Genomic DNA, 27,248 nt, shown 5'->3' with positions numbered 1-27,248 from the left:
TACTTTGATTTTCTTCCATGAGCTTACCATGCTGACCATAACCCTTCTGAACTCCATTATATCCTGTGTCTTGTGCTCTTTGATGGAAATATTTCTAGAGAGGAATCAACAAATAAGTACTGATAACTTTTAATTTATCTAGCTTACAGACTTGAAAACATAGCTGGCTTTCAAGTTCCTTTCTGGTATTATCACAAACTGATTCTACTCTTTGTTGACATGAATCATACCTTTTTTTGTTTCAGTCTGGAAGGGGCTAGAAAAAAAGGCCTGTTAAGCTACAGCAAGGAAACGTTCTGATCAACAAGCAACTTTGTAAGGAGTCTTGAGATATCATAGGCTCCTTGTGGGTACCAGTCTGAGAAGTTGTGCTGTCTGGGAGACAGTGGGAAAATGGAAATGTTAAGAGAGTCCATGTAGTGTCATCATATCATTTAAAATATTCTTAATCTTTACAGCAGAGACCTGCACACAAAGATTAATCACAGCCTCGTAAAATCTCTGACCGTCCACAGCTTTAAATGATCTCTGTTGCTGTTCCCTCATTCCTGCAAATAATCAAGGGCTGACTGTAAACAAACAAGCCAGCCAAAAAACCCTGGTCTTGAGCAGTTGCGTAATGATGAAGGCCTGGTGGAAAAAACACGAACCCATATTTCATTCATTTCACTCGCTATGTCTCGGTTGAGGTGGGGTGAGGAGGGTGGGGGATAAAACATTTTTGTGGGCTAGTATAGAAACATTCAACTAATTAAATAAGTGGGTCTGTCAGACTTGACTTGAAGACTTGAAAGTACTTGAACACAAAGCATAAGGTTTGCATTTCCTTTATAAATACCTACAGGAGTAAGAACAAAAACAGAAAATGCCATAATCAGCTTCATTTGGGACTCTTCTGAATCCTACATGTTTGAAAAAAATCATTTGATATATTGAGGGAAACAGGTGCAGACAGTTTGGCCCTCTGATACCTAGGGCAGGTTTTCTTGGGCTCCTGAGTACTAGATAAGGAGATGCAAACCCAGTTCAGGCCCAGAATATAAACGTTTTACCCCTGATGTATCTGCCTGCTGCTGTTGTACATTGATGCTTTGGGAAAGTCAAACATCTGGGCTGTAACGCTGGGCTCCTTCATAGGGCTCCTGGAAAGAATAGCTGAAACCAGTTTCATTTCTAGATGAAAAAGAATATCTACAGCTTATGTTTGTGACTGCAGACAATGCTATAAGTATTCAAGAGAGGAGGCCTTTTTCCTTCCAGAATAGTATGACTTGAGCTTTGCTGGCTTCTATTCTGCCTCCCACTGAACATCTCTGTGCTCATCTAAAGTGGGAGAAGAGATGCTCAGAGGGAGAGGTAAGAGCGAGCATCAATGAAGGAAGTAGAGTCACACCTCCAGTGTCTGTCAGCCCTGGGTCACCCACCTACCCTGCAGCCATGCACTCCCTGGCCCCAGCTGGTAAGCCCGTTTCCATGGAGAGCATGGCACCTGTCCTGTAACTCCCCCCTTCCACTCCCTTCTAGTTCCTCCTGTTACCATGTCCTCAGCGGTCTGTGATTCCTATCTTGATCTTGCTGCTAGCCTGAACTTGGCATTTGGACTTACAATCTATGGTCTTCAGAACCCAAACCTCTGCCTCACAGACACCCATGGAGCCAATAAAGGGACTTTTTTCTACAGCTCCAATCTGTAGAATCCAATCCTGGTTAATTGGTGCCATCCTTCTATCCTCTGGGGCTTCCCTGGTAGCTCAGATGTAAAGAATCCGTCTGCAATGCAGGAGACCCGGGTTTGATCCCTGGGTCCAATGCTTGGGTCAGGAAGATCCCCTAGAGAAAGGAATGGATACCTACTCCAGTGTTCCTGCCTGGAGAATTCCATGGGCAGAAGAGCCTGGCAGACTACAGTCCATGTGATTGCAAAGAATCAGACACGACTGAGCAACTAACACTTTTGCTTTTTTTCCCTATCCCCCAAGAGAAGATTTGGACAGACTCAATATATCACAGCTGGAGTTTCCTCCAACTTTTAGGTGTCCTCCAACTTTTCAGTTCAAGGGCCATGTCAATGAGGCAAAGACTCTACAATTGCACCCCACTTGTCACTCCATCAGAAAAGCCTTTTATTGTCAATGCTTTATTATCAAATTTAAGGAAATGCTTTCCTCATTCATGTCATTCAATAATATTCAACAACAAATATTTACTAAGGACCTACTATGTGTCAGACACTTGGGCATTAACTCATTAAACACTTTTAGCAACCTTGTAAGATTCAGTAGGAAGCAAAGGATTAAAGAGATTAAGTAACTTGCCCAAGGTCACATAGCTAGTAAGTGGCAGAGCCAAGTTCTGATGCCAACTTGGGCTATACCCTGCTGCCTCATTCTATAAATAACAATTAAGCACTTAGTTATTTGTGAGATGTATTTCCAACCTCTTAAGGATTCAGGCTTCATTAGAGCTTCTGGGGAACCCCTGATCAGCTACTCCTGGTTCCAAGAAAGTGAACACTCCTGAGCCTGTTCACGACCCAAGGGCTTTTGAGAAAGGTGGTTAGCTTCTGGTAGGAATGAAGCATTGTTTCGGTCCCTTTCAAAGACCTAACAGGAAATACCTTGCTTCAGCTTAAACTGCTGAGGGACATACTCAAGTGGATGGCACTCAGCAGGTTTGGAATAACACATTCTTCAAGTGCTCTGAGTTTCTGACCAAGAGTGAAAAAACTCCAAGCTAGACTTCTCTTTCTGGATACTCACTGATGGTGACATTGGAATTAGGCACTTATTCCAATTAGGAAACCCCAACCTGTTCCATACAAACAAAACGCTTCACAGAGAATTAATCCAGAAACCTCATGGTGTACTGGTTCTTGGACACCTGGAAGACACTGCTGACATCTTTGGCTCATCTGCTATTACTAACTACTGCCTGTTTGAGGGACTGATAATCCTTCCTCCTCCTCCTCCCCTAATTGGAACCCTGTTTCCTCCATTCTTTTCCTTTATTGGTAACCCCCATTCTGTGAGCCTGGGCAAATGTGTCTTTGTATTTTGATCTACTCTCTCCTTGTTGTTGATAGAGGAGCCTTGTAGGCTACAGCCCATGGGGTTGCAAAGAGTTGGACACGACTGAGTGACTAACACATCTTCTTGCCAGGGCCAGCTCATGAATATGAATTCTGTATAGTCACAGGGGGCCTCACACTGAGAAGGGCTTTGCGCTTGGTTTAACTCTGCTGTCACTGACTTGAAATTCTTAATGATTTTTGAACAAGGGCCCCACACTTCCACTTTGCATTCGGCCACACAATCATGTAAGTCAGTCCTACTCCTTGCTGTGGCCACTGACAGTGGGAGGAGTCCTACCACACAAGGTAAGCACAGTGGGATAACTGCAGTTCTTCGGAACTCAGCGGGCCTTTCCCCCATAGAGACCATTCATAAAGGCGGATCAAGCTGATAATAGCTCTGCCTTCATTAGCCTCAATTTCTTCATCTCTAAAATGGAACAGCAGCACTTGCCCTTGCATGCCATTGTGAGCACTGGGTGGGATCATGTATAAAGTACCCATCAGAATGTTTGACATACAACTGGTATTTGCTAGATGCAACCCATGGAAGGTAACAGGTGCAGGAAACAGAGATTAAACTCTGGAGTCAGAGTTTAATCAAATCTTATCACCCCCACTGCTTAAACAAGATGTATGATATTGGTCAGGCAACTTAGCTTCTGCCAGCCTCAGTTCCATTATCTGCAAAATGGGAATGTTAGCATTTACCCTGTAGGGCAGTTTTGGGATTCAAATATTCTAATGAATTTAAAATATCTATTTTACCACCTGGCATGTAGCAGGAGCTCGAAATATAACAGTTCTTAGTTTGGCTCCCTTTTAACATCATTTCTGTACTCTACACAATTCATTTATAAGTGATGCTGGGATACAACCATTAGCAAGTGTCTTATTCAATACAACTTTCCTATACACTCTATGACCTATAACATATAGCCTCCCTGTATGTGAAAATCATTTTGTAAAAAAATATTTGAGGCCTGTATTTCCTTCTTTGCTAGACTATGAATTCCTTGAAGGCAGGAACCAAGTCTTATTTACCCTTTTATCCTAGAACACCTTCTAACACATATAATCCCAAGAGAATTAAATCTCTCTTTTGTTGTTCATGCCAAAAATGAGATGATAAATTTCATAACATTCCTAAGTCAGCAATTAATAATCAGACTGTTAATGATTAGGAATGCACATGTGCATGCTAAGTCGTTTCAGTAGGATCCGACTCTGCAGCCCTATGCACTAGAGACCGCCAGGCTCCTCTGTTCATGGGATTCTCCAGGCAAGAATACTAGAGTAGGTTGCCATGCCCTTCTCCAGAGGATCTTTCTGACCCAGGGATCAAACCTGCATCACTTACATCTCCTACTCCAGCAGGTGGGTTCTTTACCACTAGCGCCACCTGGGAAGCCCTAGGAAGTAGGAGCTCCAAATAGCCACATCTTTGCCATTAAAGGCCTTCTAATCCTTGTCCAGGGCTCCCCTGGTGGCTCAGAGGTTAAAGCGTCTGCCTGCAATGCAGGAGACCTGGGTTCAATCCCTGGGTCGGGAAGATCCCCTGGAGAAGGAAATGGCAACCCACTCCAGTATTCTTGCCTGGAGAATACCATGGATGGAGGAGCCAGGTGGGCTACAGTCCATGGGGTCGCAGAGAGTTGGACACGACTGAGCGACTTCACTTACTTAATCCTTGTCCAGTACATCTGGCTCAACACCCAGCATCCTTGGGTCTGGTTCTTGCTTCATTAACAACAGGGAACATAACTTAGTTTTATGTAACCAACCACCTTCCCTGGCAACAACCTGAGTTCAGAGGCCACTGGGAAAAGAATTTCCTGAAATCCCAATAGTTGAGTCATAATTTGATACCTCTTAGGACTCAAAGAGGGCTCAGAACTGTGACTTTAACCATTGGAGGGTTACGGGTCTCTTCAAGAACCTTCTGAGAGTTAATGGACATTCTCTCCAGAAAAATAAATTCGCTATCTTACATACAGTTTCAAGGTGCCCGCAGAACTCCTGAAGCCCTTGTACCTAGGTTAGTAATTCTTGTTAAAATAGCCCAGAAAACTGAAGAGCAATGCAAAAGATTCAGTTTTCCTGATAAATTCTAGCCCTGACTAGTCACATTCCCTTGTTCAAAACAGAACAGAACAAAACAGTTACAACTCCCTAGATTTAACCTCAGGGTTATCCCTGAGGGCCCAGTCCTAGGTATTAACAGTAAGGGCATCCAGCCAAGCAGTGACTACTCTTTGGAAAACCTAAGTTCAGCTGAGTAAAACGAAGCTGTGTTTGATAATATCGTTTACATTTCCAAATCCCGGGTATCAAGCTTTCTTCCTATCCCTTGTGGCCCTTCCTAAATTTAGCGGCTGGTGTAATGGGGTAACCATGGCAACAACCACCTGCCTATTTAAAACCATTTCCAAAGCTAAATAAGGAAGCCTGGAATAAACGGCTGCTCGCCTGCCTCTCCGTGGACAAATTGGGCATTCCTGGGCATTTTCAATAGGAGCAAGCAGGCAGAGTAGAAACGGCATGGACTCAAGTTTTTAACAGGAAGTGTTCTGAGACCCTGTGAAACAGGGTCTACCTCAGAGCCACTGTGTTTGCATTTATTAGAAGGCCCCGGAGAAGGTGATGGTAACCCACGCCAGCACTCTTGCCTGGAAAATCCCATGGACTGAGGAGCCTGGTGGGCTGCAGTCCATGGGGTCGCCACGAGTCTGACACGACTGAACGACTTCACTTTCACTTTTCACATTCACACATTGGAGAAGGAAATGGAAACCCACTCCAGTGTTCTTGCCTGGAGAATCCCAGGGACGGGGGAGCCTGGTGGGCTGCCATCTATGGGGTCGCACAGAGTCGGACACGACTGAAGCGACTTAGCAGCAGCAGCAGCCATGACTGTCTTCCTAGATGATCGCACTACCCTTACCCTCAACTAGGTGAAGGGTGAGGTGCACACCTCACTGCAAAGGAGAGTCTTGCTGATAGAAACTGGGAGGTGGAGAGGAAAAACGTTCATTCAGATCAGTGAGATTGTTCATACGCTGCCCTGAAATGCACAGCTACAACTTTTTCCTGGCAGAGGAATCTTTCTAACTCTACGTAATCATGTGGATAACTGATGATTGCTCTTTTTATGTCATATGTTCACCTGTCTATTGATTTTTGGAGTATGGACAAATTCTTCCCGCCTTCTGCCTCCTTGCTGTCTACAGAGGTTTTGCTTCTTTCCATGAAAGGAGACCACCCAAAACATCACACTGAAGAGCTTGCTTTTCCCCAGGCAGGCTGTTTCCCACCACTCATATGGATCTTTTTGTACATTTGGTTCCTTCTCCCTGGGTTGCCCTTCTTTTTTCTGTCAACCTGAAAAGCAATACTTAACTTGTTTTGTGTCTTGGCCCAGGCATCTCTCCAGTTGGAAGACCCTCCACATCAAATTCCATGCCCCTGCTTTGTGGATTCATATCACCTACCGCAAATCACTACGCACATCTGCTTTCTAGTCCGCCTCCATCCCTGGACTGTGAACCCCCTACACATGTCTATCCAAAACACCTATACAACAGTGCCTGGTTCTGTGTTCAAAAAATATATTCACTGAACGAATGAACGAATGAACAGAACCCCCATGATTTCACAAACATTTGGCATCTTAAGAAACATGTGTGCATGAGTATGCATAATGGTATCTGTGTAAAAAGGGGACCTTAAAAGTCTGGAATGGCCAGAAGAGAAGGAGTGTTTTTTAAAAAGTGATTTTTTTTGAGTGTGTGTATATATTAGAGGGAAAAAGATCAAGAAAAGCACCAATTGATTTGTAAGTTTGTGATTATTGTAGGAATAGGAGTTGAAAATATACATGTTAATAGTATTTTGTGAGTTGACTTGGTGTGTGACAGAGAGAAAATACATTCTAATAAGGTTAGCTCAGCTACTATTAGATCCCACAGATCACTCTTCCTGAAGTCGAAATGGCTTCATTATGTTAAGTTTCTGATCCCTAGAAAGATTTCCATAATCTTGGTTAACCTCCCAGGCACAGGGTCAGGGGAAAGAAGAGGAATGAAAATGACGGAGCTCTGAAAAAGTGCATGGCTTTAAATGAAGGTGTGTGGGTAACACTGGACTTCTGCTTGGTGGGCTAAATAAAGTTCCTTAGACTCAATCTGAGCCCAAATCAATACCCACTCTCCTCCCCACCTGCTTGAGGGTGGGGTGGGATCCAGTGGTCACCCTGATAAGGTCCAACCATAAGAAAACAGAAAGGATGCAAATTAACCACCAAGAAGAGAAAAAGAAGGAAGAAAGGTAATTGAACCATCCTAGGGGTAGTTCTATGGACCCGCCTGCAGAATGGTTTGACTCTGCAAATGATCTGGTTTCCTTTGTTCTATTCCATTTTTGGACCAAGTTTCCGCCCTTCACAAGGTGCGCAGGCTCCGGTGGGCTCCCCGCCTCAGCAGGGCCGCTCTCTGCTGCCCTCTGCCGGTAGGGGAGGGGGACGCGCCACCATCTCGGCCCTTCAGCCACGGCCAGAGCTGCCACCAGCTCCCCTTTGTGAGGAAGGGAAGCCGAGGCCTCTGCCCTCTGCCTGTCCTCCCCCGGGGAATCGAGGGGCTCAGGATGGGGGCGCTGTAGGTTTTGAGAAAGCAACCGTGCCCCAGGAGGGGGAATCCAAGTTAGCCAAGCGCAGACCCTCACTCCCCAAGGCAGACGCACCACACCCTCCCTCCTGGCTCCAGGCCCTCCCATTGCACCATCACCCTCTGGCAGGGGGCGGGCTGCCAGACCGTGGCGGGTTTCTGACACTGTTTTCTTCTTGGAAATGGAAGCCCTCCTTCCGGCAACGTGGCAGGCAAGCCCTGGGCCGGGGAGCTGAGAACATTTTGGAGAGCGCAGGTGGAGGCCTGGGACCTGCGGGTGCGGCAGGCAGGCAGGCAGTGCAGTCCCCGCTATCGGCTACGCCCCGCAGGGCCCTCTTACCTGCTGTTGAATTTTTCAGGGTGTTTCTCTCTCATCACGTGGAACCTGTGTGCAATGGAAGCATCCTGGAAGGGAAAGGGACAGAAAGCAGATTCCTGGTTAGTGGTCCTGACCCTGTGCAATGTGGAAGAAAGGGAAGGGACACACACTTTCACGGAACTTCCCAGATGTCAGGGGGAGACCAGAGAGGTTCCTGCGCAGAGCCTGGACACCAGGTCCAAGGTTAGGGGCGAGGGCCCTGATGCTGTTAGAGCTGATGCCAGATGACTCCTCCTAATGTTCACTCTCTACCCTTTCTAGTTCAGGGTGAGTTAAGGGGATGATGCTGCCCTTTGGGGGAAAAGGCTTGCCCTTTGGGGAGAGGGAGTGTGTCTGAGTCTGTGAGCAGTGAGAATGCAGAAGCCCATATGGGGCTGAATGTGTTTGGAAATGCCTCACCCTATTCACTCTTTTAAAGAAATACTTTGTATTCTGGAATATTTTAAGACTCCTATGTAGTTGCAAAAATAGTACAGAGAGTGCCTGTGGCCCTTTCACCCATCTCCCCCCAATGATAACATCTTATGTAACTATAGTACATGGTGGAAACCAGAAAACTGATGTTGGTAGAGGCTTTTACATATTAACTCTTAGTCATCCATATCAGTAGACAGAATTGGTAGCATTGGATAACAGGCTTAGCAGATAATTAAAAATATATTTAGACTTCTGGCTTTTGCCTCTTGATCACTCCATGGAAACGACTCTCCCCAAGGTCAGTAAGAGTCTCATTACCACATTCTATGGATACTTTGCTATCCTACTATTAGCACATTCCTTTGCTCTGCTTCAGCCACCTGCTCCTCAGTTAGGATGGCTCTCATGTCACCATGCTTCCGGGCTCTTCGTGCTCAGAGCAGAAGAACCTCTCAGCCTTGAATCCATTCTGCAGCCTACATTCCCTGCCATGGGCTATATCCAGGTCTCTTATTTGTTACCAGCATGTAGCTGCTGCTGTCTCTACAGTGTATCACTGGAGAACCAACCCTGAACTTCAGACCTAAAACTGAACTCATCTTTCCTCCTCAGATTTGGTCCTCTGCCCTTGTTACTGGTCTCCTTTTCCAGCAGAAGAATATGTAAAAGCCCCTTCAGCGCTCAGGCCTCCCGCCAGCATGTCGGCTGCAGGTGGTGGGTTTTAGAAATAAACAGGCTAATTGAGCTGGGGCGGGAGGGGTGGGGGTGGGGGTGGTGACAGAACAAGGAAGCTGATTCAGATTTGTGCAGGGAAGAGACACAGAAACTCATTTACTGGAATGTGTAACTAAAAGAAAACTCAAATTCCATACAGTGAGTTTTTAGCTATATCAATTTCATTTCTTGATATGGAAATTCTAAAATTTCTGGAAAAAAATGTTAAACATCAGGAGGTATAGTTCAATGAAGCAACTTTCTTTTTTTTTTGAGCATGTGCTGTGAGTGGTGAGTAAAATACGGGCTAAGGGTGGGGACAGAAAATCCAGAAGCAAGATAGGGGCCAAAGGGGAGCTTTCGTAATATTTTTACTTGGCAGAAGAGTAAAGCCAGCGAGCAGCCCCCTGTTGAAAGGCAGACGGGGCAAGTCAAGGATATGGGTTTATTTTCTGGTTGGCTAACACTCTTTGCTGAAACAATGTCTTGGGAATTTAACATTTAAACTCCAGTTACTGATTTGTTATTTATTTAAGATACATCAGGAGTTGAAGTTGAAGCACCCTTGTGGACAATGGGAGGAGAGGGGGAACAACCGAGGAGGGTGGGGGGGCTGGTCTCTGTCCCCTTGGCGGATCCAGCCTGCACAGCTTCTCCAGGCAGGAGCGTTTCCTGCCCTCAGAGTGCGCCCACCTCCCTCCTAAGCAAGTTTTGTGAGCTTGCTGAATAAGATTCATGTGACATCTGTCAAATGCTTCTCTAGAATTCAAGAAACATTCCGTCTACTTGTGTTCCTTTGAAGCACTGATTTTCTTCTGTCAGGGGGAAAAAAAAACCAGAAGAAGAAAAAGAAAGAAAAGAAAAAAGCAATCACATGTTGCCTGGCAGGATTTGTACTTCACATTCCCCCACCCCCAATGCTGCTGTGACTGGCTCCTGGCTTTTTAATTCCCTAGGATACGTGCATAGGTCCCTGCCCTCTGTGTCATTCCCATTATCCTTGTTTTTTTTTTTTTTAATAACTAGTTTTTGCAAAGGCTCTTTTTACAAAGACCAGGCTATAAAATATTACTAGTTAAGCATGTGGTTCTGAATTTGACAGTGTAACCCCGTGATAAATACACAAAGTGGTAAGAGGGAGTTGAGCAGGTCCACCGTTCAGGTTTGGAAAGGCAATGCTGGTAAAGTCTCTAACCGTGTTTCTCTACCTGGGGATTAAGAAGAGAGGCAAGATTCATCTCCACCCTCTGCTGGGCTTCTCTGTGCCAGGCATTAAGCTAGCTGTACTTACATTCAGAGGTGAGTTCACTTAAATTTTAGAAATCAGTACTATAGTGGTTCCAAACCTTTCCTGTAATACTTGCAGCAAAATGAGTCTTCTATTTGCAAGGTGGGGGTGAGGTGGGAATTGCACATCTATGGCTATGCTGCACACTCATTTCTGATGGCCTCACTCTCTGGGGTCCTTTCTATGAAGTGTGGGGTAAAAAGGAGATAAAAAGCAGTATGGACACGTGTCTACTCTTTCCTGAACTAAAACTCCCAAGTGCAGAGTTGGACGAAAGATTTTTGTGCCCCTTCCACATATAAGTGGTAATCATTTGGACTCCGAGCTATTTGGATGTCTAGACCAGTCCTGTCCAATATAAATAGATTAAAAGAATTTTAGTAACCACGTTAAAAAGGTGAAAAGGAACAAATTGAGTTAATTTTTATATTAATAATATATTTCAATGAATATTATCACTACAATATTAGTTAATATAAAAATTGAGATATTGAAAATACTTTCATACTACATTTCTGAAATTTGGTGTGCATTTTACATCTCTCAACTTAGAGTAGCTCCATGTCAAGTATACAATAGCCACATGTGGCTAATGGCTACCATATTGGACAATGTAGGTCTAAGTCACTTTGGCAACTTATGGAGATTAAAAAAAAACAGAAAGGAGACAATAAGACAGGTTATTTGGTATTTGGATTGTTCTGAAGAATTATGGCTGATTGGGGGATGACAAAGAGTGTAGACCTCTCAGTTAGTCCATTGTTCCCTGTAACTTCTTGACTCTCATAGGTGACAGATAAGAACCTGCGGCTGAAGGAATTGAAAAGTCTGCAGGGAAATGATGACTTTCTGATACATTCCCTAATGGGTTTGCCATTGCGGAAACTTAGCTGGTGAAGTCCAGTAAGTACAGAATGTGAGGTGAGAAATGGTGCGTGAGTTAGTGTGATGGCTGTGGCCTGTCCTTGGCCCCTGGGTTCCCCTCGCATCAGAAATAGATTTCATTGACTCAAGGGATTAGCTGTTCACCCATCCTGTTAAGGCTCGGTGAAAGCAGAACCTTTGCTGTGTTCAGAATTACACATACCCCAGGAATGATTTTTCAGTTCCAAACTTCCTGTCATTGATACCTGGCCATCCTGACATGTCTGCAAATCCAAAAATAAAGAGCAGCGATGAAGAGGCCAGAGAAGTCAGAGGAAGTGGTGTCCTGAATGCCTGGGTTGAAAAGTCTCCTGCCAATGGATATTATCAGATGGAGGGAGTGAGAAGGTCAAGGATCTTAGCTCCTCACTGGTGGGGAACTGGGGAGTCTGTGGCGGATGGGAATGCCGAGGCAACGAGGCCCTGTCCCTCTCAACACAGGCCAGGAGACTCTGCCCTCATCCCTCCATCTATGAAGTGGGTTCTGTTGGCACCAACAGGAGTGTGTGCACTCATCAGAGTGAATTCCCTACCACGCAGGGACAGCTCAGCGGGGGTCACTGTCACCACCCTTATAAATGCAGCAGACATTCGATATCAGTAAGATATTCCAGGTCCTTCAAAAGAGGCGAAGACTTTGCAGCACTCTCTTTGCCAAAGGAGTCCGACTCTAATCGTCTTAAGGAAGTAAAGCCGGGGGGTTGGTTTACATACTGTTTCTCCTCTTACAGAGTTTGGGAAGTCAAATAGGGAGCAAGAGCTTCTGCAAATGTCAGCCCCAGATTCTCTTAGGGTTACATGTTGGCTACTTGTTTTCTCAAGAATTTCCCTTTCCAGCTTTTAAAGAGTGAGCACACAAACCCTGCAAGCATTTTATTGAGAGAAGGCTAAGGTTACACCAGTGAGAGAAAAACAATCCTGCTTCTTCACTGATTTGCAATAAAATATTAAACATGCACCAGCTAAAGGTATATGAAAAAAAAAAACCACGAGGAAGATTTTGTGAAGTTCTTAACTTGAAAGATGAGCGGATTGGATTACTGTAGGTTAGCCCGGGTAGGATAAATATCTTGACCACTGAGGCAAATGGAGAATCTATTCCTATGCTTTTCCTGGGGGGGAAGTTAGTTTGTATTTGTCCTTTTTTCCCCTCCCTCCTGCCCATCCCCCCACTCACTTCCTTCTTATTTGTAAGAATATATTAAAACCACGCTCAGTCTTGGCGCGTGGGATTAGGGCTTGGTTATCTAGCTGAGGGAAGGTTGTCTCTTCCTTTTTGGCATGATTGGCCATTTGGTCAGCAGTACTGAGTGTCACTGCATATGGCGCTTTGTAAAGATGGACAGGGAGGCCTTGGGAGTACTGTTGTTTCTGGCAGCCAGAGCTGGGCGCGAGAAGAGAAGACTCGGGGTTGAGGACTCTGAAGGCAGCCGAGGGCGTAACCCGCCCTCTAGAAGCTCCCAGGCAGGTCACCCGGGCCCGCGGCTTGGCTCTCACTTCGGGCCTATGGCCTACAGGTGCTGGTTCCCCCTCCTTTCTGCCTTTCCTCTCCTTCATCTGCTTCAGATCTGGTTTCTGTTCCTGTGAACAACCACTTCCTCTGACCATCCTTCTCTGCTCTAATGGGTTGTCTTCACTCACTGAGGACTTGATCAGGACCGTCTGCATCAGAATTATCTCAGGGGCTTATTAAAGATGCACATTTCCAGACTTGCCCAGACCAGCTGAATCAGAATATGAATCAGGATCTGTCATGTGGGTGGAATCTGCATTTCTGACTGAGGGTACAGGTAGGGTATGGGTGAGCCCATCACACAGTAAATTTTGAGGATGCCTCTCTAACGCTGCTGCATTTGGCAAGGTGGGCTATGGACACTAGGGATTCCCAGCTCCATCAATCACCAGCTTGGGCGGGTCACTATCTTTCTAAGCTATAGTTCCTTCTTGCAAAATGCAAAAGGGCAAAGGCTATACCCTCCAAAAGGGACACTGTGCCTGGTGTGCAGTAGGTACTCAATACATGTCAGCAAGACAGTCTCTGGTTACCACAGGAAAAAGGACACGTGTTTCAGTCATACTGTAATGGAGGGAAGCTGCATGCTCCAGAATTCCCCTGGCCTCCAACACCAGACCTGTCAGCCAAGTCTCATTTGCAGGAGCTGAAAGCTGCATGTCCCCCTCGCATGAAGTGGAGCCTGAGCAGGTGGCTCCAAAGGAGGAGCTTTTGAGTCAAAAAGAGGAAGGAGGGGTCTCCTCTGCGACAACACAGGAGGATGAGCTGGTAGGTCCTAGGCAAAGGTATCTCCCCCAACTAAGGAGGGTGCAGGGAAGCTCAGGAGATCAACCAGATCAGGGCAGCAGAGACCCCGAATATATTTCTCGCCAGCACCTCTATCCTTTCAGAGCGCATTCACAGGTCGAGCAATGCCTCTCTCTTTTGTTTTAGTTAATAGAAAAAGAGTTGGGGACTGGGAGTCAGAGAATGAAAGCAGATCCCTTAATCTGATCCTCTGTTTCCTCACTCACCAAATGGAGGGAATACTGCCCTCCAGTGTAATCATAAGAACCAAGAAAATATCTGTAAATATGGTAAATTTTAAATCCCATAAATATAAGGGATTATTATTTTTCCTTTTTGCTTCCATGGCTCTGCTTTTAGTTTCTTTATTAAGAAAACAAAACATCCTTTCCTTAACCCTGTTCTTCCCTCAAACTACCTATCATTTCTCCTTTTCTCTCCTTTTTTAAAAACCACCAACATTTGCAAAAGAGGCAGAGGTGATGATTGAGAGGGTCACACAGTCTTGGTCTGGAGGGATTCATGTGCATATGAAACTGGGCAGCATAGTTTCCAAGACAGCAGAGAGAAGGACCTGGTTTCAGAGTGAGGCACAGTGTGTGTGCCCTAGTTCCAGCACTTCCATGTTCCGTGTCCTTAAGTTTCCTCTGTAACGTGCAGATGGTGGGGATGATAATACCTGCAGGATTGCCGTGAGGACTAGAATAAAGTCTAATGCAGTGGAGAACACGCAGTAGGTGCTCAATAAATGCTAATGTCTACGTTTCACCTTCCTCCCAATCCCCAGATCTATTTATGGAAAAGACTGACACCTTTTCCCCTCAGTCATGTCTCCAACAATTTGGGAAGCAATGTCCAACCTATGCACTTGGACCAGAAGCTGAGTTCAGCAAAACTAACAGCTGTGCTATATGTGATGGGAGCTGGGGGAGAAAGAGGAGTGTGCTGCTGTCCTTATACTGTGTGTGTGTTTGTATGTACATGTACATGTATTTATGTGTACGTGTGTGTGTGTGTATTGCTGGAGGGCTGAGTGAGGTACATGGTAACAAACCCTTTAGTCTAAGGCAGAGGTGACCACAGAGGACTGTGGGAACTTAGGGGGAACACAGCTCAGCCTAAGGAGTCAGCGAGGAGGAGATGCCCCAGAGGCTTAGATGCACTTGGAGTGTGGGGAGTGGGGTTGGGAAGAGGAGAAAAGACAGGAGAAAGAGAATTCTGAGAACGAATCCAGGGAGCCAGCTTGAGACCACAACGTCTTCCCTGGAGCATCAGCATTTCCATCTCTGGGAGCTCACCCGAGAATCTCCTCCTGACCTCATCCTTGGTTATTTTTTGGTGTTGCTTTTCCTTAACTATTTCAAATTATCCAAAAAGTAATAGGTCTTTTGAAAAATGTGCTGTTATGATGGCAAAAAAACACATGAAAAGATGCTCAACATCACTCATTATCAGAGAAATGCAAATCAAAACCACAATGAGGTACCATTACACGCCAGTCAGGATGGCTGCTATCCAAAAGTCTACAAGCAATAAATGCTGGAGAGGGTGTGGAAAAAAGGGAACCCTCTTACACTGTTGGTGGGAATGCAAACTAGTACAGCCACTATGGAAAACAGTGTGGAGATTTCTTAAAAAGCTGGAAATAGAACTGCCATATGACCCAGCAATCCCACTTCTGGGCATACACACCGAGGAAACCAGATCTGAAAGAGACATGTGCACCCCAATGTTCATCGCAGCACTGTTTATAATAGCCAGGACATGGAAGCAACCTAGATGCCCATCAGCAGACGAATGGATGAGGAAGCTGTGGTACATATACACCATGGAATATTACTCAGCCATTAAAAAGAATTCATTTGAATCAGTTCTAATGAGATGGATGAAACTGGAGCCCATTATACAGAGCGAAGTAAGCCAGAAAGATAAAGACCATTACAGTATACTAACACATATATATGGGATTTAGAAAGATGGTAACAATAACCCTATATGCAAAACAGAAAAAGAGACTCAGATGTATAGAACAGACTTGTGGACTCTGTGGGAGAAGGCAAGGGTGGGATGTTTCAAGAGAACAGCATCGAAACATGTATATTATCTAGGGTGAAACAGATCACCAGCCCAGGTTGGATGCATGAGACAAGTGCTCGGGCCTGGTGCACTGGGAAGACCCAGAGGGATCGGGTGGAGAGGGAGGTGGGAGGGGGGACCGGGATGGGGAATACATGTAAATCCATGGCTAATTCATTTCAATGTATGACAAAAACCACTGCAATGTTGTAAAGTAATTAGCCTCCAACTAATAAAAATAAATGGAAAAAAAAAATAAATTAAAAAAAAAAATAAATCAAAAAAAAAAAAAAAAGAAAGAAAAATGTGCTGTTATTTTCTTGTGTTAGGTAAAATGATAGGGGCAGGAACTTCCTGCATAAATAAGGACAGGACTGGGTGCAGTAAGGATGTCCACACCCAGGCTGGATGCGAGGATGCCTGGACCCAAGTTGAGGCAGGGGGAAGCTGGGACAAGTAAAGAGTAGGGACCCAGAGTGGACAGTGAAAGACTAGAAACCTTCCTGCCCACCTGGGCACTTCTCTCCCATGCAGAAAAGCCATTCCTGGCCAACTCACCACGCCGATGGAGAAATAGTTGTTCATGATGTTGTATGGGACCTGGTCTCCATTCTCCACCTCCTCTCTGGGAATGACTTCCAGATGCCAGCGGTCCAGCATCACCAACGGGCTCTGCTCGATGTCCTTCAGGATTTTTGTCAGGCTGCCCCCTTCATAACCTGTGGAGCGCAGCACTGCATTTGCCCCCAGAGCAGAAAGGCTTGGTTGCTGTTCATGCAGCTATCAGGGTGGGGCACCCCTTGGGCACCCCCAGTGTGTCCAGGCCAGAATCACTTAGGTTTCCTGAGCCACAGAGAAGGAGAGGACAATCTGCAGTAATTAGAAAGAAGCCAGGGCGATCTGGAAGCCAGAGTGGCAGGGGCAGGGCTGGGTGTTGGCCAAAGATGGGTAGGCCTGTGTAGCTGAAGCGAGGCCTGGGGAATCAGTGTGTGGATGGCTGGGAAGCTGCACATAGGAGAACTAAGGATCTGTTCCAGGACTGTGTCATGATGCAGATGGACAAGGCCACAGGCAGAAATTTAGGATAGTCCCCACATTTCTTGCCCTTGAGGGATATATACCCAGCAACCCCCAGGACCTGTGGATAAGATGGGCTAGTCAGTTGTGATTTGGTATATTATATGGCACAGCTGACTTCAAGGAGGCAAAATTATCCTAAGTGGATCTGACTTCATCAGGTGAGTCTTTAGAAAGACTGGGCTTTTCCTTAAGAAATAGGTCTGAAGCTTGAGAGGGACTGGGGCTGAGGGAGAGTCTCTTTTGCCAGCTTTGAAGATGGAGGGATGAATCACGCAAGGAATGAGGAAGTCCTCTAGGATATGAGAGTGATCCCAGCTGACCACCAGCAAAGAGACAGAGACCTCAGATCTACAAAGAATGGAATTCAGCCAACAACCTGAAAGAGTTTCAGAAGGAAATTCTTCCCTTAGCGTCTTCAGAGAGGAGCACAGCCTGTTCAGTGCCCTGATTCTATCCGGTGAGGCCTAGTCACATTGTTCTAGGATTTTTTTTTTTTCTTAAAGCATTTATTTGGGTGCACTGGGTCTTAATTGCAGTACATGGGATCTTGTTCCCTGACCAAGGATTGATACCAAGCCCTCCACATTGGGAGTGCAGAGTCTTAGCCACTGGACCACCAGGGAAGTTGCTGTTCCGGGATCTCTGACCTACAGCAGCTGATACAAGGATGTTTTAAGCCTCTATGTTTATAATCATTAGCTGTTACATAGTTTGTGGTTGTTTAGTGGCTAAGTCATGTCTGACGCTTTGCAACCCCATGGACTGTAGCCCTCCAGGCTCCGCTGTCCATGAGATTTCCCAAGTAAGAATACTGGGGTGGGTTGCCATTTCCTTCTCCAGGGGATCTTCCCCTCCCAGGAATTGAATCCTCCTCTCTTGTGTCTCCTGCATTGGCATGCAGATACTTGACCATTGAGCCACCAGGAAAGCCCTTGTTTGTACACAGTAGCAATGGAAAACTGTATCAAGTGAACTGTAAGTAAGAAGTTAGTGGGAAGACAGTCTTTTCTTTCAAATAACACTTCCATGTTCCTGCTTACCTCTGGGACAAGCTTGAAGAGCATTTTCAAGCTGTCAGGGGTCTGGTCAGCATCTCAGGGGATGCATCACAAGATAGCAATGAAAGTAATGAGGTAGCTGAGGGCCTTGATGCTAACTGGGAACACAGAGCTGTGGGAAATTTGTGCCTCACTCTGCTGCCTAGATGCCCAGAGTCTGAGGCCACAGTCTGCTTGTCCCTCTTGAGTAGAGGGTCTTTCCCAAGCCCAGTGTGTGGCTGAGGACCCTGGCAGCTCTTCCCAGGCCTGCCAGCTTCTGGGGCTAGCTCCTGCTTGCTCTGCCCCTGTCCTCCAAGCAGGCACACTTACCGCTATGGGCCTTGTCTTGGATCACTCCCAGAATTGATCAGCCATCTGGAGTCTCATCCCAATTCTGCCTGCCAGCCTGATCCGTCCGCTCCAAGTGCTGTCCTGAACCTCTCCACTCTCTGGAGCATGCACAGCTCCACGGGGGCTGCTGCAGTTTGCAGAGTTCTTAGCTCCTGCCCATTGCCCTATACGCTGGTTACTACTCTGAGTTCCCCTTTAGGGGAATTTCAGAATGAGAGGCCCTGGCCCTGGGATGATCTGAAATGCCCCTGGTAACTGGTTAATTGGACTTTTCAGTCTGCATTCTGAGTCCCAATTCAGAAGAAGGTCAGTAATTTGGAGAGGGGGAATTTCAGGCAGAAAAATTCCTATGTGAGCCCTGACTGGGATGAACCCTGGAGAGGAGACAAAGGAGTTGACTTGTTCTGCAGAAGGAGACGGAGCTTTCCCAGTGGCTCAGTGGTAAAGAATCTGCCTGCAATGAAGGAGCCCTGGGTCAGGCAGATCCCCTGGAGGAGGGCATGGCAACCCACTCTAGTATCCTTGCCTGGAGAATCCCATGGATGGAGGAGCCTAACGGGCTACAGTTTGTGGGGTCACACAGAGTTGGCCATGACTGAAGCAACTTAGCACACAAGCACACACACAGAGGGAGACAGATTCAAAGTTGAGAGTTTCAGGCTTATAGTAAATCTTGTGAAGGGCAGACACAGGCCCTGGCACCAGGGAAAAGTCATGGATTAGAGATGACCCCAGGGTTGAGTATTTCTCCATGGAATGTAATCCTTAAGAGGGGAGCTAGCCTAGCTCTGCAGAGCCTCCCTGTAGACTGGGGTGCTTGTCCCTAGGATACTGCCCCTCCCACGCAGACTCACCTCCTCCCCAGCGGAGACAGCGTGCCAGGTCATTTCCTGTTCCAAGAGGCAGGACAGCCACAGGTGGATGCTTTGCAAAGTTGGCCTTATCTGCAACCCATGAAGAGGAAGAGAACCATATGCCACATGATTACAGAAGGTTTAAGTTGTTCAGTTATCTCTTATCTAATGCTTGAAAGCCTCTATGTTATTCTTTGTTTGAATACTTCTCCTATTAGGGGAACTCACTACTTCCTAAAGCTATCTCTTCCATCTGCAGTAAGCTAACCACTGCAAAGGAGCCTTCATATTGAGCTAAATCTGTCTCCCAGTAACTTACACCTGGTTCATCCTCATTTCATCCTAATTCTTTCCAAAGGGTGACAGTGGTATACCTCAAAAACATTGGTTTGCATAGTTTTAATCTTCAATGATAACAAGCATTTACCACACTTATCCCTTACACAGACCCTGCAAGATATTATCATTCACGTGGATGAAGAAATAGAGGTTCATGGAGGGAAAGTCATTCTAGAGCCAGCATCCAAACCCAGATTTCTGCACCTCCAAGTCCAAACTCCTTTCTTCAGAGTCTAAGCAGCTGCATAAATAGTAAAACAGGTGGGTCTGAGACATCAGAAACTGAAGATGCCTCACCTCAAGTCATTCAGGTTCAAAAGCTTAAAAATAACATTGCATCTAACAAGCCAAACCCTGAGATGTTATCTAGCACCTAGGGAACAGTTTGCCACTTCCACCACCTCCCAGACTTGCAAACACACAGAGTCCTGATCCTATCTCTCACGATGGCTGTGATGGAGCATCAGGCCAAGCCATTAGAGAAAGCATAGCATAACGTGTCTGTTTTCATCTGGTTGCATATCTACAGCAGCATGTTGACTGTGCTGGGAAAGCTGAAGGAGGCCAGACACCCACTGGGTTCCAGGGGATATCACTTATATAAAGCTCAGAGCATCTGATGCCAGGGAAGGATGCAGGTGATGTGACTGGGGAGCACGGCTGGGGATGGAGTGGGGGGCAATGCAAGAATCATCATTCTGCATGAGGTTATACCATGCAGGGCTGCCCCGGCAGAACAGGTGACCGCCCCCCGCCCCCCCAACCTCTGACCGTCCCCACAGGTTGTCATACTCATGCTGGAAATGGCTGAGGCAAGGCTCAGGGCTGAGGTTACTGCCAGGAGGGTTGAGATGGAGTAAGTTGGTGGACTCTCTTATTCCTCAGAACAATGCATTTATGCCTCTGGCCTTTGCTGGGACTCTTCCTTTCCCTGGAAGACCCTTGTTTGTTTAAGTCTGCCCCTTCTTCTGTGGCTCCCTTTGCAGCAGATCAACCATCCTCACAGTGCTGAGGTTAGACACCTGGATGTAATTCTAGATTTTTCTTTCTCCCTCACCACACATCCGTTTACACATCAATTTCTACATGCTGTCTCCATAGCTTTCCAGGCAATCTCTCCTCTCCCTTCCATGGTGCTGGCTGAGTTCTGACACAGTTTGAGTCCTTCCCACTGCTATTGCTGCAGCGGCCCCTCTTTGTCCTCTTGGCGTCCAGTTTCACCCCCTGGTATGTTCTCCGCAGGTCCACCTGGGCAGGCAATCCTTGAACCCACAAGCCTGATCACACTAGTCTACCGTTTTGCCTTCTGCCATGACTCTCATCACCCCTTAGCCTGGCAGCAAGGCCCTTCTCAGCTCTGCCTTACTCTCTAGCCTCATCCTTCTCATGTCCTGCTTCCCACTCACTATGTCAACATGTGGTTCAATGCAGAAGCCCTTCCTGGTTGGCCTAGTCTGGACCTCGTGCCTCTCCAGAGTGCTTCTCTAGTGCCAGGGATGATCTCATTTTCACTATTTTGTACATGACTACTTGTTTGTTCCCCAGATGTACTGTGACCTTCCTGGGGGACCTGTATCTCATTTGTTGTCGGAGCTCCACACCTTTACTGAAGGCCTAGATGCTGTGCTAGGTGCTCCAGCTCTAATAGCAGGCAGAAAAAAAAAAAAGACATGGCTCTGGCTCTCATGGTACCTCCCGTTGAGAGGGAGAGATAGCTATTAACGAGGTAATTGGTGCATAATTTCAAATTATGCGGAAGGAGGGGACTGTGGCCCTGTAATGAGTGATCAGGGAAGGCTTCCCCAAGGAAGGCTGAGGTCAGAAGTAGAAGCCGATCAAGCAAAGGCGAGGGAAGCAGAATAGACAGGCCCTTTGGTAGAAGGGACATTAGTGTCTTCAAGGGTCAGAAAGGGATTGTTTGAGGGGGAGGCTGGGGGTAGGAAATGAGGCTGGAAGGGTGGGCAGCTGCTAGGCACCACTTTGGGCCCCCTGAAGCATTGGTTTTATCTAAGAATCCTGAGAATCCACTGATGTGCTTCACACACATCACAAACCCACTGACATTCAGGAAGGACCACTCTGGCTATTGCACGAGAACATATCAGAGAGAGAGCGGAAATGGGGCGGCAGAGAGCACTGAACAAGGGCCTCAATCTCTTGAATGAATGAATGAACATTGTCCAGTTATTCCTTTTACTCTTGTTTTTTAATCTCTGTTTTTTAACCTGTGAAAAAAACAGATCATCTCACATGCTCTTTCTGTTCTGGGCAGCATGTATCACCTGTGTTCTCTGCAGATGAATTTTATAAAGCTTGTCCGCAAACCCTACTTTCTCCTTCCTGATGGAGATGGAACCCTACAAGCAGCTCCTAGCACTGCAGCCATTCACCCTCTGCTGATCAGCTTTCTCTTCCCCGGCTCCCAGAGGATGCCTGCCTCCTCCCACAAACAACTCCAGAGCCCTAGGTGACAGGAGAGCGTGGGTGGCTGCTTGGCAGGGCCGTGTCCATGGAAACCAAAGTGCCTGTGGGGGAGCAGATGTGGCAGGTGTGGGGGATGCCTGTCCCAACCCAGGTGGTTTGCTTACGACCCCTGGGGGCCCAGCCTTCACCACCCTGTTCAGAGTCTATCCTGGCCCATCCTCCACTCCCCTCTTCCCAGAGGAAGTCCTTGTCTCCCATGGGAAGTCAGCGTATCCTGTGGGCTCCATCTTCCAAAGCTACCCAGACCCTGACTCCTCCTTACCACCTCCTCTGTCTCCACTGTGGTTCACGGCCCAGGTCCCCTCCTTGGGTCTCTGCAGGAGCCTCCTAACTGGTCTCCCAGCTCCCACCCTTTTTAGTTTCTGTAATCTGTTGTGCCCCTGCTTTACTCGAAACAATCTAGCACCTTGGGACCTTTGCATTGTGACAGCCGCATTCTGTGTCATGTCGTCCATGTCCTAGTGACTTGGCCCTGCTCTGTCTCTGCTTTACCCCCGGCCCCTTTCCCCTCACGGACTCCACCCTGGGCACACTCTGCAGCCTCCTCACTGGCCTTCTCCTGCTCCTGCCTCAGGGCCTTTGTATCTGCTGTTCCTTCTGCCTGAATTACTCTTTCCTTGGGCATCCATGAAGCTCACTCTCCTCCAGGTCTCCATGCAAATGTCATCTGCTCCTCAGGGCCTTCAAAACCACCCTGCCTTAGTTTGCAACTCCGCTCCCACTGCTGAGCTCCCTTTGCCCATTTTCTGCTGTTCTCTTTTTTTAAAAAAATCACTTTCTGTCATACTGTATGTTTCACTTATTTCTTTGTTTACTGCCTGCCTCTTCCCTCTAGAAGGAAGCTCCATGAGGGTGAGATAGTGTCCTTTATTTACTGCTGCATCGCCAGGGCTTCCATGGGGGCTGAGCACCTGGAGGTACGCAGGCAGGATCTGGGGAACAAAGGATGAAAAAAGCCAAGCAGCCCAGGCTCCATGCTCTGGACTATCTCCACAATTCCCTTGGCTGATTTCCTGAGTTTATATTCTATATCTCAGTGTTTATATGTGCTCTCCAGGGTTAGATCTTGAATGTATCCCTCGTCCCAGAATTTCAGAGTCATTCTCCATCATTTACTGGTGGTACTGTGTCCAAGGACCCACAAGTGCAGGAAGGCCTCCTGATTCCCAGCCCGGACCCTTCCCACCATCCCCATCACACTTTTGATCAAGGCATATGGGACATACCCCATCGTAGCTTTTCTTTGCTTGAACTGATCTGAGCTTTCTAGATGTGCTTTCTGGGCTCTGGGCTCTAGGTGTTCATCTCAAGGTGACTTGCCCTGCACTATGCATCTATTCTTAGTTTTCTTGCCTTTATCCAGCACCCTGGACCTGCCTGGGAGAAGGCAAAGGCACCCCACTCCAGTATTCTTGCCTGGGAAATCCCATGGACGGAGGAGCCTGGTAGGCTACAGTCCATGGGGTTGCGAAGAGTTGGACATGACTGAGCGACTTCACTTTCACTTTTCACTTTCATGCACTGGAGAAGGAAATGGCAACCCACTCCAGTATTTTTGCCTGGAGAATCCCAAGGACAGAGGAGCCTGGTGGGCTGCCGTCTATGGGGTCGCACAGAATCAGACACCACTGACGTGATTTAGCAGCAGCAGCAGCAGCAGCAGCTGGACCTTCCTGGAGTCCCAGTCCTGCTGCCTTTCCCCCCAGTCTCCTTATCTGGCCTGTCTTGGAACTGCCAAAATCCTGCACATGACAGATATTTTTGAAGCAAGGCCTAAGACTAAGCTGTTAACATCTGTACATGTGGGAATCCTTCCATTGTGTTTTCTTTCGTCTACCCGAAGTAGTGAAGCACTCATCCAAGAGTAGAAACAAAGATAAACAAGACATGGTTCCATTTTTCTTTTTTATTACCTTCCTCTGACTTTAAATATGGGCTTCCCAGGTGGTGCTAGTGGTAAAGAACCCGCCTGCAAAGCAGGAGATGTGGGTTTCATCCCTGAGTCAGGAAGATCCCCTGTAGGAGGGCATGGCAACCCACTCCAATATTCTTGCCTGGAGAATCCCATGGACAGAAGAGCCTGGCAGTCTATAGTCCATGGGGTTGCAAAGAGACATGACTGATGCAACTTAGCACGCACATGCACAACTTTAAATACACTTATTGTAAATCAACTACAAAGGTCCTTCCAGCTCATTCTTACCAATGCAATCCAAAATCCAGCCAACTGTCCCATCACCTCCACAGGCCAAAACACGGAAGTCTGGAGTATCGCGGAAAAAGTTAAGTCTGGGAAGTAGAAAGGCCAAAATGGTTTTGTTTACAGGCTGACCTTTGACACTCCTTGAGTCAGAGTCCCCCTACCCCACCCCAACACCCTGCTCCCTTCCCTGGAAGCATATTATGACCTTGACTCCTTTTGGGGTTGAAAGGGTCACTCAGTCTTCTGAAACCAGAACGTACTAAGCAATGCCACTGAGTATGAACCCCATGGAGCCATCGTTGTCTAAGGAGATTCTGACTCAATATTCAACACAGAAAATGGTTTTCTAGAAAATGTCTATGATTTATGCAGAGGAATCCACAGTTTGCTTATTTTGGCACCAATACAATTAACCCCCAACATCTGCCTCCTCTCCGGCTCTCTTACCTGCTCTGTCCTCAAAACCTCTGAGATGCATTGAACTAGCTGAATCTTCATCCCATCCCAGACCTAAGTGAGGTGAGCACCATCTCCCCTCAGAGGCCTTAACCCTGTAGAGCAGGGCTCTTAACCTGGGGTGCATATCTAAGGGGTGTGTGGGTAGAATCCAGAGGGCCTTGAACTTGGAAAAAATGTTACACTATTATCTTCCCTAAACTCTAACTGAAAATTAGCATTTCCTTCAACAATACCTGTGACTTTGTTAAGCAGCCGAAATGACAGGTATTTCAATGTTTTACTACAGTTGTGGCAGGCATTTTCTATTATCACTTCTGCTCATTACTGTTTCAATTTACAGCAGCTATTAGGCCCGCCTCTGGAATTGCTATGTAATGTCTTAATAAATCACGTGTATTTTCCTGTCACAGATTTGTTGTCTAACCTTTAGTAACTGTCTTTTCAATAAAATTTCCCTGGGTATTCCTATATACTTCATTTTATACATTAAAAAATATTATCTTAATATTAACAGGGGGTCCATAGGCTCCATGAGACTGCTAAATGGGTTCCTGGTGCAAAAAAAGGTTAAGAACCTCTGCCGTAGCACAGACAGGATCTGGGGAGACCCCTGGGGCCTTCTGCCAATGCAGGTGTGGGCAAATTAACGTCCCCTCCCCGCCTTTCTCTTGTAGAACTCTTCTCTCCTGTAGAAGTGGATTCTGAATGAAGGCTACCTTCAGCTAGACAGCCTCTCTGCTTACAGGCTGACATATACAGCAGAGAGAGATACTCAGGGCACAGTGGGCCTAGAAGCAGCCACCAGGCTTGTCATCCTGGGCAAAGCCAACTTAGGATGGATGCGGTTAACAGGCTACTGTCTGTATTCAGGTGTCAAAATGCCCTAGAAGAGAGCAGGCTGGTAAAGGCACCTGTGGGCTGCTGCTCAGTCACAAGTCACAAATGGAGCAGTCGTCGGCCATCGTGGGGGCCATGATGGCACGTGCAGCAGTACGTGGGCTTTATTTTGACATTAATTTTATAGGTAAGTCACGGCAGAGGTGCTGAATTTGCACTCATGTTTCTTTCCCCTTTAGTGGTCTTGTATCATCACTGCCATAAATAATAGCTGTGTGTCAAACAATTGAAGACACAGTCTCTTCTTACTTATTTTTTAAAAATGAAAAATACTTAAAAAAATTTTTGGCTATGCTGCATGGCATTTGGGATCTTAGTTTCCTCACCAGGAATTGAACCCACACTGCCTGCAGTGGAAGTACAAAATCCTAACCACTGGACCACCAGGGAAGTCCTCAGAGTCCCTTCTTAGAGTCTTTACCCAGACCCTCTTAAGGTCTTGGTGAGCCAAGCATAGCAATGCAAGTTTGGATGTTGGAAACCTCAGGCCAGGAAGCCCAGATCTGAGGACTGGCACTGAGACAGCCTCGGGCCGGCCGGCCAATGTCTCTAGTGCACTGGCTCCGGCTGGTAAGAAGGTCGCAGTCTTTGGGCGCCTTCCAGCCCCATTGCTGGAGGAACCTCTGATTACAGGGCTCATCATGTCACGGCTCCTCCCACAGAACTTGGGGAGAGCTGCAGAGGGGCTGCCTCATCTCCTTTTGTTGCTCCCCATCTCCTCAACACAGGGAAATAGCCAATAGGCAAATGACAGGAGACGGGCTGGTGGGGGTGTGGAAGGGGTGCACCGAACAACCTCTAAACTGGATGATTCAGGAAAAAATGTGATTTCATCGAACACCTAATTGTCTTGATCCTAAAATGCCTCGACAACAGAACATGCCGTGGAACTCTGAGTCAGCCATATAGATTTCTGAAACACCGACAGACAGTGCTAAGAAAACTCTTTTCTTCTCCCTGATGATTCAGTATGAAGATGCCAGCTAATACAGCCTTGTAAATAAGTTAATTTACCAGCCTGCCCTTCTGGCCAATCCCACAGATGACATTTGCAATTTCTCCCTCTTACAAAATCAATAGCTTTTTCTGGGATAAAGTAGACTAGGCTGCTTCCCAGAGTCAGCTGTTATGGGTGTTCCTCAGTATCTCCAGGAGGAAGTAAGAGTAGATAATGAGGAAAAGAAGAGAAAAGGAGTGAATTGGTAGGAAGGACAAGGTTATGGACGAAGGGATTAAAAAAGAAAAAAACCAAACCACCCAGAAAGCTATCCTCTTTAAAGATTACAGGGGGCGGGGGAGAAATAAGAAGTAAAGATTGTGTCTCCATACCCTGGAGTAGGCCCCCCATTGTCCAGGTTGAAAACTTGTTTGGGGTTGAGCAGATAGTGGAATTTCCGAAGAATTCTATGGAAAAAAAAGAAAGAGAGAGAGAGAGACCGAGACAGAGAAGGGGAATGTCATTGTGAGAAGTCATAGGAGGGCAAGTACCTCTCCAGCCCAGTGATGGTGGGAACGTGGGTCTCTTTAAACCCAAGAAGGGGAAGACTGCACATAGGTCCTGCAGACCCTGCACTCCCAGGTCCAGCTGGCCTCACCCAGGCCCTCACCCTGGTTCAAAGCCTCCCCACCATCCAAGATTCTAGTCTCCGATCCCAGGAGTAGTACCCCTCGCACAGAGGACAGTGCAGAGCAACCCAGAGAACAGAACTCACATTC

General features: G+C 46.8%; 1 protein-coding gene across 2 annotated transcripts in view; it reads right to left on the bottom strand.

The window, feature by feature from the left end:
• Nucleotides 1-27,248, bottom strand: part of DGKG (diacylglycerol kinase gamma) — a 210,574-nt gene that overhangs the window by 78,566 nt on the left and 104,760 nt on the right. For both annotated transcript variants that reach the window (XM_070466271.1, XM_070466272.1), the window contains 5 exons: nt 26,862-26,936; nt 24,177-24,262; nt 19,151-19,240; nt 16,387-16,547; nt 8,072-8,136 (listed from right to left, as the gene is read on the bottom strand). In XM_070466271.1, coding sequence (XP_070322372.1) covers nt 8,072-8,136; nt 16,387-16,547; nt 19,151-19,240; nt 24,177-24,262; nt 26,862-26,936 — 477 coding nt within the window. The remainder of the gene's footprint in view (nt 1-8,071; nt 8,137-16,386; nt 16,548-19,150; nt 19,241-24,176; nt 24,263-26,861; nt 26,937-27,248) is intronic.

Source organism: Odocoileus virginianus, chromosome 4, assembly GCF_023699985.2.
Source record: "Odocoileus virginianus isolate 20LAN1187 ecotype Illinois chromosome 4, Ovbor_1.2, whole genome shotgun sequence".
NCBI classification, from domain to species: Eukaryota; Metazoa; Chordata; class Mammalia; order Artiodactyla; family Cervidae; genus Odocoileus; species Odocoileus virginianus.
The sequence above is the reverse complement of the archived record's forward strand: the minus strand, read 5'-3'. Positions and strand labels throughout refer to the sequence as shown.